The 14951-nt window shown below is 35.8% G+C and overlaps 1 protein-coding gene across 1 annotated transcript in view; it reads right to left on the reverse strand.

Moving 5' to 3' along the window:
- Nucleotides 1-14951, reverse strand: part of COG6 (component of oligomeric golgi complex 6) — a 144310-nt gene that overhangs the window by 89755 nt on the left and 39604 nt on the right. The window contains 3 exon segments of the mRNA XM_043997486.1: nt 10770-10863; nt 13849-13919; nt 14759-14841. Of these exon segments, the coding sequence (XP_043853421.1) occupies nt 10770-10863; nt 13849-13919; nt 14759-14841 (248 nt within the window).

Raw genomic sequence — 14951 nt, forward strand, 5'->3', positions numbered from 1 at the left:
ACGTGAGTGAAGAAACTGTCCTTCATTAAATCATAACACCTGGGAACTCACCCTAAAGCTTGGGACAGTATATCCTGGAAGCAGGATCGCACCTACGGAGGAGTTAAAGTCAAATGAAAGATAGGCAGGAATGAGCAGGCAGAGAAAATTGTGAACTATAGAAAGCTTCTTTAGTGACATGAAAGATCGTGAGCACCCTCAGAAGAGGATAGCAACATCAGGGCCCTTACATCTAAAGTTCCAAAAAAATATGAATAGGTCTCAAGCCATAGAGGTGCTCAAAAAGGACTTTGAGGATAAAGTCAGAGAGGTGGAGAAAAAAATGGAAAGACAAATGAGGGTGATGCAGGAAAGACATGAGAAAAAAGTCAACAGCTTGAAAAGCCAAATGGAAAAGCTCTCTGATGAAAAATAACTGCCTAAGAATTAGGATTGAACAAATGGAAGATAGTGACTTTATAAGAAACCAAGACACAATAAGGCAAATCCAAATAAATAAAAAAATAGAGGGCAATGTGAAATATCTTCTTGGAAAAACTGCTGACCTAGAAAATAGATCCAGGAGAGATAATCTTATAATTATTAGACTACCTGAGAACCATGATCAAGGAAAGAGCTTAGACATCATCTTCCAAGAAATCAGGGAAACTGTCCTGATATTCTAGAAGCAGAAGGTAAAATAGAACCTGAAAGAATCCACTGATCACCTCCTGAAAGAGATCCAAAATGAAAACTTCCAGGAATATTATAGCCAAATTCCAGAGCTCCCAAGTCAAGGAGAAAATATTGTAAGCAGCCAGAAAGAAGCAATTCAAATACTGTGGAGCCACGGTCAGGGTAGCACAGGATCTAGCAGCTTCTACATTAAAGGACCAGAGGGCATGGAATATGATATTCCAGAGGGCAAAGGAAGGGTTTACAACTAAAAATCACCAATTCACCAGCAAAACTGAGTATAATTTTTCAGGGGAAAAAATGGGGCTTCAATGAAAAAGAGGACTTTCAGGCATTTGTGATGAAACGATGTGAACTGAATAGAAAATCTGACTTTCAAATGAAAGACCCTAGAGAAGCATAAAAAGGTAAACAGGAAAAAGAAATCATGAGAGATGTTAAAAGGTTAAACTGTTTACATTCCTACATGGGAAAATGGTGTCTAAATCATCAGAGCTTTCTGAGTATTATGGCAGATGATAGGAAGAAATTTAGACAGAGAACACAGGTGAGAATTGATTATAAAGGGATGATACACGAAAAGCATTTATTTTTTTGTTTTTCTCTTTTTTGAGGGGCGTGGGGGGCCACTGGGGTTAATAAGTTGTCTTCCACCCAAGGCCGAATTAGGACTTGGGTCCTCCTGGGTCCAGGGTGGGTGCTTCAACCACTGTGTCATCAAGCTGCCCCATGATGATATCTTTGGGGTAAAACTGGGGGGGGGGCGGGGAGGAATATACTGGGGGAGATAATAGGGGAGTGGCAGAATGGGGTGAAATCTCACATGAAAGAAGCAAGGAAGGGCATATGGAGTGGGGAGAGAGATGGGGGAGGTATGGGGAAGTGATGGAGCCTTATACACATCAGAATTAGCTCAAAGACCTTAATTTCTTCAGAATTGGCTCAAGGAGGGAATAAAATACACACCCAATTAGGTGGAGTAAGCTATCTAACCCTGCAGGAAAAGTAAGATGGGAAGGGGATAAGGAGGGGAATGGGAAGGGGGCAGTCAGAAGCAAATCACTTTTGAGGAGGAATAGGGTAAAAGGATAAAAGATGATAGAAGAGTAAATATCATGGGAAGGGAATAGGATGGAGGGATAACTGACTATAATGGCAAAGCGTATGGTACTTGCTTTGCTGGGCTATTGTTAAGAAAATTATCAAATTTAAGGTACTATATAAAAGTTATGATGAACAAGATGCTATCAGAAAAACCTAGAAAGAACTACGTGAACTGAAGCAGAGTAAAATGTACTGTATACAAAATAACAGCAATAGTGTAAGATGATCTGCTGGGAAGGATGTGGTTATTTTCAGGAATGCAATGATTCAAGATAACTCTAAAGGACTTATGAAAATTGCAATCCATCTACAGAGAAAGAACTGACGGTATCTGAAAACAGATTTAAGCATAATTTTTTTGATAGTTCCTTAACCTGAAGTTCTGTTTTTTTTGTCTCCTTTCTTTCACAACCTGGCTAATGTGGAGATGTTTTGTATGACTACTCATGTATAACTTATATTGAATTGCTTGAGTTCTTGGGGTTGGGGATGGGGAGGGAAGAAGAGAAGTTGGAACACAAAGTTTTAAAAAACTGATGTCAAAATTTGTTTTTACATGTAATTTGGAAAATAAAATTCTAAACAGAAGAAAAAAAAAGATACAAGCTGAAAACTTTCAACTACTCATCTCTAGCTTTCAGAAGGTCTCCATCAGTTCTAAAGAATATCTTTCAATAAATCTCATTTGAATATATGCAGACTCTTTTTTCCTTTGTCAAAATAGAAACTATTTTGCCACAAGAACCCTAATTTGGAAAAGTACTTGCCAACAAATGAATAAATAAAAAATGTGCAGGAGAAATTCTCCTTTTTGTTTTAAGAAAAATGATCCTCCAATAACAAAATTTATCTGGAAAAACAAAAAGTCAAGAATATCAAGGGAAATAATGAAAAAACATGCACAGGAAGGTGGGTTAGCTGTACCAAATCTGGAGCTTTACTATAAAGCAGCAGTCATCAAAACTATCTTGTACTGGCCAAGAAATAGAGTGGAGAATCAATGGAATAGGCTAAGCACAGGAGACACAGTAGCAAATGACATTAGTAATGCTGTTTGATAAACCCAGAGACTCCAGCTTCTGAGATAGGAATTCAGTATTTGACAAAAATTCCTGGGAAAACTGGAGTATAGTATGGCAGAAATTAGGCATAGACCAACATCTTACACCTTATACTAAAATAAGGTCAAAATGTATACATGATTTAGACGTAAGAGGTGATACCATAGGTAAATTAGGAGAGGAAGGAATAATCTACCTTTCAGATCTTTGGAAAGGAGAACAGTTTATGAAGAAACAAGAGATAGAGAATATTATGAAATGCAAAATGGATGATTTTGATTACATTAAATTAAAAAGGTTTTGTACAAACAGAAGCAATGCACCCAAAATTAGAAGGGATGCAGAAAGCTGGGAAACAATTTTTATGGCCAGTACTTCTGATAAAGGCCTCATTTCTAAAATATATAGGGAACTAAATCAAATTTATATGAATCCAAGTCATTCCCCAATTGAGAAATGGTCAAAGGATATGAACAGGCAGTTTTCTGGTTTCTGGGGGGGGGGTTTTGGTTTTCTGGCAGGGCAATGGGGGTTAAGTGACTTGCTCAGCGTCACACAGCTAGTAAGTATCTGAGGCTGGGTTTGAACTCAGGTCCTCCTGACTCTAAGGCTGGTGCCTTATCCACTGCACCACCTAGCTGCCCCCAACAGGCAGTTTTCTGATGAAGAAATAAAAGCTATCTATTCCCATATGAAAAAATGCTCGTAAAGCACTATTGATTGAGAGATGCAAATTAAAACAACTCTGAGATACCACCTGACACCTATCAGATTTGGCTAATATGACAAAAAGGAAAATAATGAATGTTGAGAAGCTGTGGAAAAATTGGAACACTAATGCATTGTTGGTGGAGCTGTGAACTGATCCAGCCATTCTGGAGAGCAATCTGGAATAATGCCCAAAGGGCTATAAAACTGTGCATACCCTTTGACCCAGCAATACCACTTTTGGGTCTTTTCCCCAAAGAGATCATAAAAAAGGGAAAAGGACCCACATGTACAAAAATATTTATAGCTTCTCTTTTTGTGGTGGCAAAGAATTGGAAATTCCCCATCAACTGGGGAATGGCTGAATAAGTTGTGGTATATGAATGTAATGAATGTATTGTGCTGTAAGAAACAATGAGCAGGAGGAGTTCAGAGAAACCTGGAAGGACTTGCATGAACTGATGATGAGCAGAACCAGAAGAACATTGTACACAGTATCATCAACATTATGTGTTGATCTACTGTGATGGACTAGATTCTTCTCACCAATGAAGAGCTCCAGGGGTCCCATGATGGAAGGGGATCTCCATATAAAACCTATAAAACCTATATCAGATTACCTGCTGTCTAGGGGGGGGGAGGGAGGGAGAAAAATCTGAAACTGGAAAGCTTGTATAAACAAATGTTGGAGAACTATTTTTACAATTAACTGGAAAAAAAAATAAAATACTTTTATCAGAAAAAAGAAAGAAAGAAAAACAATCCTCAAAATTGTCACTAGTTTATTCTCAGTGGAACTTAATACAAAATTAGTTTTTTGACTGCCATGTCACACTGCTGATTCATGCACAAATTAATAGTGGACTAAAATAGTGGATCATAGGGGGCAGGTAGGTGGCGCAGTGGATAAGGCACCGGCCCTGGATTCAGGAGGACCTGAGTTCAAATCCGGCCTCAGACACTTAATACTTACTAGCTGTGTGACCCTGGGCAAGTCACATAACCCCAATTGCCTCACTAAAAAAAAAAAAAATAGTGGATCATTGTCACATAAATTTCTTTCACATCACTTCCTAATCTTGTTCTTGAACAAATGATTTATGAACCCAACTTTAGGATTAATGTATTCTCAGCAGATGGCCTATCTATAGCCAAAAAATTTTTTGAAACTCAATTCTGTCAACCAGCTATCTGCTGCATTTTGTGTTGTTTTAAATCTGACGTTTCCATTCATAATCAAAGATATCTGTGTTCTCATCAATTTGGTTTTCCCTCATACAACAAAGACCTCAAAAAGTCATTCCCCAATTGATAAGTTGTCAAAAGATATAAAGAAAAAATATTCAAAAGAAGAATTGTGAACTATTAATAATAATATGAAAGAATGTTCCAAATCACTAATAATAAGGGAAGTGGAAATCAAAACAACCCTGATGTTCACCTCATACCCTGTAAATAGGCAAAGATGACAAAATATGGGAAAAGTCAATGTAGAAGGCATTGTGAAAAGATAGACTGCTAGCGCATTGTTGGTAGAATTATGACAACCATTCTGGAAAGCATTTTGGAATTTAGCAATTAAAGTAACCAAATGTTCATGCCCATGAACCCAGAGATGGTTTGAGGTCTTTAATTGATAAAAAGCAAGTTCTACATTCACAAAATATTTATAGTGATTTTTTTGTGATAGCAAAGAACTGGAAAAACTAATAGTAGATTCCCATCATTTGGGAATAGCTAAGCAAAAAATTATATGGTATGTGAATATAACAGAATGTTACTGTACCATAAAAACAACCAACTATGATGCATATAGAGAAGCATAGATGATTTACATAAAATGAATAAAATGAAGGAAACAAAGCCAGGAAAATACCACAGGGTGTTCCAAAAGTCTTAAAGCAGTTTTAAGTTTTAATACTTTAAAGTTAATGCTGGGGCAAGCTAGGCGCACAGTGGATAAAACACCAGCCCTGGATTCAGGAAGACCTGAGTTCAATTCTGGCCTCAGACACTTGACATTTACTAGCTGTGTGACCTTGGGCAAGTCACTTAACCTCATTGCCCTGCCACCCCCCCCCCCAAAAGTTAATGCTGCAAAATAATGAGGAAAAATATGGCCCTAAAGAAGAAATATTAGTGGACACGTCCCCTCAACTCCTTTGCAGAGTAAGAAGTCCATGGATGTGAAACATTTTGCATGTTTTCATATTTTTCAATGATTGTTTTTGCTGCTTTTTTCCTTCCTCTTTTTTCTTTAAAAAATATTAGCTCTAAGTTTTGGGAACTAGTACTCACTATTCAACAAAAACTACTGGGAAAACTGGAAAGCAGTCTGGCAGTAACTAGGCATAGATCAACATTTCACATCATATACCAAGATAACCTCAAAATGGGTACATGATTTAGACACAAAGGGGAATATCATAATCAAAATAGCAGAGCAAGGAAAAAATTATCTGTCAAATCTATGGATAAAAGAAGAATTTATGACAAAACAAGAGACAGAGGACCACAGGAGACAAAATGTATGATTTTGATTATATAAAATTTAAAAGGTTTTGCACAGCCAAAACAAATGCACTCAAAATTGAAAGAAAAGCAGGAAACGGGGGAAAGTTTACAGCAAGTTTCTCTGATAAAGGCCTCATTTGGAATTGAGCTAATTATTGATAAATGGTCAAAGGATATGAACAGGCAATTTTCAGAAGTAGAAACCAAAGCTATCAATAACCATGTAAAAAATGCTATAAATCACTAATAATTAGAAAAATGCACATTAAAAGAATTCTAACATACCACTTCACACCTATCAGATTGGCTAATATTATAGAAAGGGAAAATGACAAATGCTAGATAGGATGTGGGAAAACTGGGACACAAATACACTGTAGGTGGAATTGTGAACTGGTCTGACCATTCTGGAGAGCAATGTGGACATGTGTCCAAAAGGCTATAAAACTGTGCATATCCATTGATCTAGAAATACCACTACTAGTTTTGTATCCTGAAGAGATCAAAAAAAAAAAAAGGAAAAGAACCTATATGTAAAAATAATTTATAGCAACTCTTTTTGTGGTGGCAAAGAATTGGAGATTGAGGGGAAGCTCATAAACTGGAGAATGGCTGAATAAGTTGTGGTATATGACTGTGATGGAATACCATTGTGTTATAAGAATGATAGCCATCTCAAGGGTGGAGATAGGGAGGAAGGGAAGAAAAAAAAAAGGGGAAAAAACTTTATATAACTTTATTATATATTTAAAAGGAATAGCAAGTTGTACATAATGGATTTGCAATACAATTTGATCCAATACAACGATCCAAGTCCATTCCAAAGGACTTGATGAAAAATGTCACCCACCTCCAGAGAGAGAATTGATGAACTCTTGAGAGAAGATTGAAGCATACTTTTTTTCATTTTTATTTTTCTTGCCTTTTTTTTTGGGGGGGGAGGGTGCAACATGGCTAATATTGAAATATGTTTTAGATAACTTCATGTGTATAATGGTTACATTGCTTTATTGCTTGCCTTCTCAATGGGTAGAGGTGGGACGGGAATGAGGGAATCTGGGATCCAAAATTTTACAAATGAATGCTCAAATATAATTTATAAAATATTTTTTATTATATGAGACAGCTCTAAAAGGCCAAGAGGAAATCTAGGTAATAGAAAAACAAAATATATCACTAAAACTTATTCATTTTTTAAAATGAAGACCACAAATCCATGCCTGTTCAGGCAATATGACTCTTGTCCACATTCTCCTATCAGCTTACCACAGGGGGTGCACCCAAGTTCCTGGGGAATTTCTTGCTTTCTTCTGAGAGTATGAAAATGCCAGTGTAAAATTTAGGTTGTCTACCTATTATCCCTTACCTCAATCACATAGCCAGTTCATTTTCTTTTTTAATTATACTTCCCTAAAGACATCCTTGATTCTAGTTCTTCAAAGTTCCTCATTTGTTATATGTTGAAACCTTCTAATATCCACTATATACTTTTCTATTGCCCTTTATATAATACTTAGTTTTAATTCCTCAGAGATTATAATGCTCCACGACACACACCTATACAACAATCCCTGTTTAATGCTGGTGTTAAACAGATGAGGGTTTTGTCTGGGAGAAATCTGGGGTCAATAAAAGAGCTCTTCAATTTCCTGAAGGATATGAGCACACTCTTCTATTTAATTATGAACCTAATTATACTCCTGTCTGATAGAAAAGTTGTATAGATTGTCCATTTAACTAACTGCACATATGATCTGGTGAATAGACATCCACTTGGTTTTTCCCATGTGGATTGTAAGGCCAAACTATTTTGAGTGGAAATATCTCCTCTAGGAAAACACAATCCTGACTTATTCATATAAGTGTTTGATAATGAAAAATGAATAAAAGGTCACTGACAAACACTCTCATACAGAAATTTAATCAATAAAAATCAACTGTTATAACAAAGGTTTCCAAAGAGCCTAAAAATCACTTTATTCACTAAACCCTTGAATTACTTTCCAAGAAGGGAGAGATAGCAGCCAAGGCAACATGAGTTTAAAGTGGAAATTCATTTGTAAAATCTTAAGGAGAAGGAAAATGGAAGACTATGAGGAGTAGTACCTCATTAAAAAAATAGAAACAGTAGAAAATAAATCCAGTTTAAAGAGAACTTGTTAAGAGACACATCTAAGCCTTTTCCATATCATTACTACAACCACTGAGTGGCATAGGAACAAAGTAAAACCCTAGCTCACTCCAGTAGAGATGCCCAAGTTGACATTAATCATCACTCTTGGAGCCAGTGATTCAAATTAATCGAAAAGTATTTGTTGTAGGTCCAGTGTTAGGTACTAGAGAAACAACTTGTAGGTGCTTCTAACTGAATGAGGGAGAGTAGTATTTATATAAATATAGACATCATCACTATGAAGTTAATAAATATAAATATATTAAAAGTAGCTAAAATACAAGGTAAGGAGGAAAGGCATTAGCAATTGGAGGAATAGGGAAAGGCTTTATGAAGAAGATATACATGAGCTACATCTTAAAGAAAGAGAGGAACTCTATGAGGTGGAGGTAAAGGAGTGAATTTCAGGCATGTTAAATGACCATCACAGGGACACGGAGACAATAGACAGAATAATAAATGTGAGGAACAAAGAAATGATAAGTTTGGCTGCATTGCAGAGTATATTAGGAAGAGTAATATTAAATGAGATTGAAAGATCAATTGGGAGGCTGGTCACATAGGGCTTTAAAAGCTAAACAAAGGAGTTTATATTTTATCCTAGAGGGAACAGACACTGGAGTTGGTTGAGTAGGGGAGTCACATAGCCAGAGCTTAAGGAAAATTATGTTGCAACAATGTATATGGGCTGTAGTGCTAAGAGAGCTGAGGTGGCAAAACCAGTTAGGAAGCTGTTACAATAATCTAGGCAAGTGTTGATGAGTTTATATGAGTGGAGGGAATGAATATCATAAAAGAAGTGTTATGAAAGTAGAAACAGGAAGATGTGGCAACTGATTGGCTATGTGGGATGAGGAAGAAGGAGGAGCCCAGGATAATGCCAAGATTACAAATCCTAGATTATAGACACTAGAAGGAAAGTGGTACCTTCTAAAGAAATAGGAAAGTTTAGAAAATGATAGGATTTAGGGGTAAAGAAATTTTAGACATGTTTAAGTTTAAAATGTCTCCAAAACATCCAGTTTGAAATGTCCAAAAGGAAATTCACTGTTGATGTTTGAGTGAAGCTCAAGAGAGAGACTGGAGCTGGTATGTGTACCAAATCTGTCTTCCTGTATTATAACCCAGTCTATATATCTCTGCCTTGTTCTCAAGGACATTGAGAGAGATGCCACTTTGGAAAAATGAGGTATATACTAAAAGAGGAACTTTTTCTTTCATTATGTATCTTTATCCTAATTATTATTCTGAAAACTTGCTGCTCACCCTTAGCTCAAACCACACTATCCTCCAAATTACCTTAACTTTCCTTTCTTCCCCATCCACTTCTTAGAAGCAAAGTTTCTTCATCTCCTTCTTTACAATGTTTTCACTCCTACTTGAAGAATTCAAACTATATTATAGGAATAAAATGTTCTCTTCCTTAAACTTAGAACTCTTCCTGTCCAAATGTCTATTAACAACCAACAAATCAGTAGCTATTCATTTAATGGAGAATAACTATCCTCATTAGGTCCCTTTCTTTATAAATTAGCCTAAGAACAAGAGAGTAAATACAGGGTGTCCCAAAAGTGTTAGTCATTTTAAACTTTGGTAGCTTGATTTTAAACTTTAGTAGTTTAAAACAGCACTACAACTTTTGGGACATCCTGTATGAGCTTAACTATATAAATTACTAAGTTCAAATAATACATTTTTATATATTAAAAGGTCCTAAATGAGGTCTATGTTACTATCCAAATCATTAGACAATCAAATAACGTGTTAATTATTGATGGACATTAGCTTGACATATATGAATCCTTCACTATCAAGGTATCTATCCTTAGAGTTGATGCTATGGAATCATACTAGAGGTGAAACAATATTAAAATGAGGTTCTTCTGACATTAGATTCCAGGCATATTTTCCTCATAAAAAATTTTTATCTACAATAGAAGTATTATTCTGAGACTCTAGTAGCAAACACTATTTAGTATGGAAATACTTCCTATGTCTCTCTCTTCTTCTTCTTTTTTTTTTTTTTAGTGAGGCAATTGGGGTTAAGTGACTTGCCCAGGGTCACACAGCTAGTTAAGTATTTAGTGTCTGAGGCCAGATTTGAACTCAGGTACTCCTGACTCCAGGGCCGGTGCTCTATCCACTGCACCATCTAGCTGCCCCTCCTATGTCTCTTAATGGTATCAAAGTATTCACAAAAACTTTGGCAGGTCCTAGTTTCCAGAGTTCAGGGCTACACTATCTATAGCTCTATCTCAGCTGTTTCAGGATCAGCTTAACTCTGTTCAGACAGGCTCACCACTAGTTGGGCCAGAGCTAATGAATCTCTCAGCAACAGTAATTCTCAAAGATCACTTCCTAAGTTATAAAGATGTTATCTGCATCAGTGGAAAGGACACAAAGCAATAAAATCCCAAAGCCTTAAAGTACTGACATGTGTCTACTAGTATTATGAGTGATAAGAATGGAAAATCAGTTATTCAAAAAGGAAAAAGAAAATCACTGTTTAAGAAAGTCAGGAAAATGTTACTCACTTATATAATACAGGTCTGTCCTGTAGGGCTTCCATTGCTTGGGTAAGTACTGGAGCTATATCACATGATTCTTGTGTCAAAGTTCTGCATTCACCTAAAAACAATCAACTATGTAATATTCACATATATAATAACTATATATAGTATACATAACTTTTTTGAAGATTAAGCTTAATGTGTTCTCTGCTCATGCAAAAAACTAAAATATACTATAACTGTAGATGTCTAATTTCACATCAAACTTTACAATTACTAAGTTGATAATGCCTGAATAGTCCAAAAACTAGTTTATACTTTCAATTAAACTAAACTTTCAAACTTTGCAATCAAGTTCATGAATTATTACATAAGTTCAGATTACCAAAAATGCTATGAAGTAGCTTTCAAACTTCCATTTGAAAGCTAGTCACATGAGGAAATTTCAAATGGAAATTTGCCAGAAGAAAAGGCATTGTGGAAATCACAATGCATTACAATGCCTTGCATATGTATGTTGAATGAAGTAAAGTTCTTTCCTTTAAAACAGAAGATAGAACCCTTAAACAATATAGGTTTAGATATATACATAATTAATAACTGCCAAATGGCAATAAAAATATGGTTACAAACTTGTTTTACTCCTTAACGTGAAGAGACCTGATATTTCTTTCTAATTCAATTTATTCCAGCCAATACTTACCAAGAAGCTTCCTCAAAAGTATGTAAGGGAGAGTTTAATTTTTGTTCCCAGCAGAGTCTGGCACAAAGTAGGCATTTAACAAATTTCTGCTTGCTTAATAGAGTATACAAAGAGATATGAGATGTGGCCTTTCCCATGAAATGTCCAAAATCGGAAAAACAGCATATAAAATTTTAATAACAATAAAAGGCTCAAACAATTATTAGCTATTACCATAAGCAAATTACCTAACCACTCTATGCTTCAGTTTTTTCAATGTAAAATGAGAGCAGGACTATAGAGTAATATAGACTTTGAGCTGGATGTTATCTTAAATTGCCATTTAATTCAACCCCCTCTTTTACAGACGAAGAGTCTACAGTTCAGAGAAATTAACAGATTTGCCCAAGGTCACCCAGATAGCATTTAGCAGAACTAGGAGTTAAACTCAAGCCCCCTGACTCCAAATCCATGGCTAGTTTCCTTTTCTCATTATGCCTCCCTAATAATAATAAGATCTTATAGACTTTTAAAGTTTTCATTATTTCACTTCAGCCTCACAACAGCCATGCAAGCTAAGTAAATAATTTCATTTCCTATGTCATAGGCTGTTGGGGGGGAGGGAAAACCCTATAAAACCTAAAAATATCATGGAAAAATAGGTTGAAACTCCATAAATATGTGTTAAATTATGTTAATTATTCAATATCATATATGTGTATACACACACACACACATATATACAGAGAGAGAGAATGCGCACAAGCTATCTACATGTACTTTTCAATACTGGACTCCTGACATGATCTAACAGGCACTTATTAAATGCCTACTCTGTGTTGGTGATTATATTAAGCTCTAAGGATACAAAGAAAAACAAAATCAGTCCCTGTCTTCAAGGACCTTACAATTGAATATGGCTGTCAACATAATGGCAACTATGTACAAAAAAAAATATACACAGGAAAAATTATAGATAATCTAAGAAGGAAGTTGATGAGTGTCATAGACAGTATTTGAACTGAGGATTTCTTGACTCAAGTTTCAGCACCATATCAATTTTGCCAGGCCTCTTGGTCAAATAGGTTGGTTTCAACATGTGAATAATCCAAGGGTCAAAAGATCTTTGAAAAAGCAAATATTCAGAGATGCCAATTTTCCCTGAATTGGTTGTTCAGATTTGTCTGTAGCAATCTTATTTGAGTGATGTTCTTCAGGTTATGATCAATTTATTTCATTTTCACATATGATGTATGATTTTTTGTGATGTTGGGATGGTTCATTTTTCCCTTACAGATGTTATATCTTGAATACAGTAAAAATTCAATCTTTTACACTTACTTGTCTCATGAAACTCAGTTTTTTCTGAATTGTACAGTATTTGATACATGTTGGCATTTAATAAGTGCTTACTGAATTATGAAACTCATATTTGTTTTACTGAATAGCAGTGTCTGACACTTAATAGCAGGCACTTAAATGTTTATTACATTGAAAAATGATAATTTTCTCTACCAACATCAGAAGATTAGAAGCTAGTTTTAGCATACAGATATTGAGACAGAAATTGCAATTGCTATGAGCTTGCTTGATTTATAGCCGTCATATAAGGTAAAAGTGCCCTTATGAATAAGGTTAGTAACATCTATCAACATATGCCATAGCAATATGCCACAGGTAGTAGCCTTGGCACTCTTTACTGGTCTAACACAAGGACCCTTTGTACATAGGTGGAATTAGGAACCAACAAGATATGACTAAATGATGCAAACAAAGCATTTGCCATACATAAGTGTGCGCGCGCGCGCACACACACACGCACACACACACACACACACACACACACAAATACAAAAAGGGACAGCTAGGTGGCACAGTGGATAGAGCACTGGCCCTGGAGTCAGGAGGAACTGAGTTCAATTCTGGCCTCAGACACTTAAGACTTACTAGCTGTGTGACTCTGGGCAAGTCATTTAACCCCAATTGCCTCACAAAAAAAACCACACACACACACACACACAAATAATGGAAGATGGTGTGAGATAAAATCTTTTTTTTGTGGGGCAATGAGGGTTAAGTGACTTGTCCAGGGTCACACAGCCAGTAAATGTCAAGTGTCTGAGGCTGGATTTGAACTCAGGTCCTCCTGAATCGAGGACTGGTGCTTTATCCACTGTGCCACACAGCTGCCCGAGAAATAAAAATTTATGAAAATAAAAATTATGGTAAATTTCAAAACCAGGCTAACTTGAAGATCAGTGAGATTCAATTTTTAACTTTTTTTTTTGGTAGAAAAGCTCTAAGTAAGATAAAATCTTAAAAGTTTATCACAGACATAATTTTTAGTTTGGTATAAATGGAGTCAGAAATCACTTAATAGTTTTCGTGAACCTTTGGCTATCTGAAAAACAAGTAACTTACTTTGAGCCCATCTGTAAAGTCGTTCATAGGAAGTTTCTTGAAGCAAGGCCATCTGTTCCATAATTTCCAGACTAAAAAATTTAAAACATTCATTATGATTATGTAAGTGTGAAGCAATAGCTACATTTAAAGATCTAACTAAAAAGATGATTAATTGCAATTCAGTAAAACCATGTTTTTGCCATTTTGCATGACTACTAGTACCTTTTTTTAAACATTTTTTTTGAGGGGCAATAAGGGTTAAGTGACTTGCCCATTTCATTCTCACATATGATGTATGATTTTTTGTGATGTTGGGATGGTTCATTTTTCCCTTACAGATGTTATATCTTGAATACAGTAAAAATTCAATCTTTTACACTTTTGTCTTATGAAACTCATGGTCACACAGCTAGTGTCTGAGGCTGGATTTGAACTCAGGTCCTCCTGAAGCCAGGGCCAGTACTTTATCCAATGTGCCACCTAGCTGCCCCGACTGGTAGTACTTTTTAATGTGTAAAATATCCTCACTCAAATACTGTCCATTATATAATGTCACTGTTACTCAAATAAAATTCAATCTTAAACATTTCAAGAAATAATATATTAGCTTCCTTTCTCCACAAACAAGGACGATACCATTAACCACTAACTCATAGTGTTGTACCAAAAATATATATATATTTTTTTGGGGGGGGGGGAGGCAATTGGGGTTAAGTAATTTGCCCAGGGTCACACAGCTAGTAAGTGTCAAGTATCTGAGGCCGGATTTGAACTCAGGTCCTCCTGAATCCAGGCCCGGTGCTCTATCCACTGTGCCACCTAGCTGCCCCCCAAATACATTTTTTAAAGAATTAAGAGTAGGGAAAAAAAATCAAGACTGTCAAAAGAAATATAAATGTATACATATTTTATTACTAAATTTACTTACCCTGCAGTTTGTTGGTTTGTTCGCAAGAGGACTTTGACATCATTATGAATTTGTTTTACTCTTCCCAATGCCTTGAAAAAATCCTTAAAATGGAGAATATGATTAAAGCATGCTCATTTTTGCAAAACTTCACATACACAAGCTAAAATGTGACTTTAGAGGTTACACTTAAAACATTCTTTCATCTTCTTCA

This window comes from Dromiciops gliroides, chromosome 3 (genome assembly GCF_019393635.1).
Source record: "Dromiciops gliroides isolate mDroGli1 chromosome 3, mDroGli1.pri, whole genome shotgun sequence".
NCBI classification, from domain to species: domain Eukaryota; kingdom Metazoa; phylum Chordata; class Mammalia; order Microbiotheria; family Microbiotheriidae; genus Dromiciops; species Dromiciops gliroides.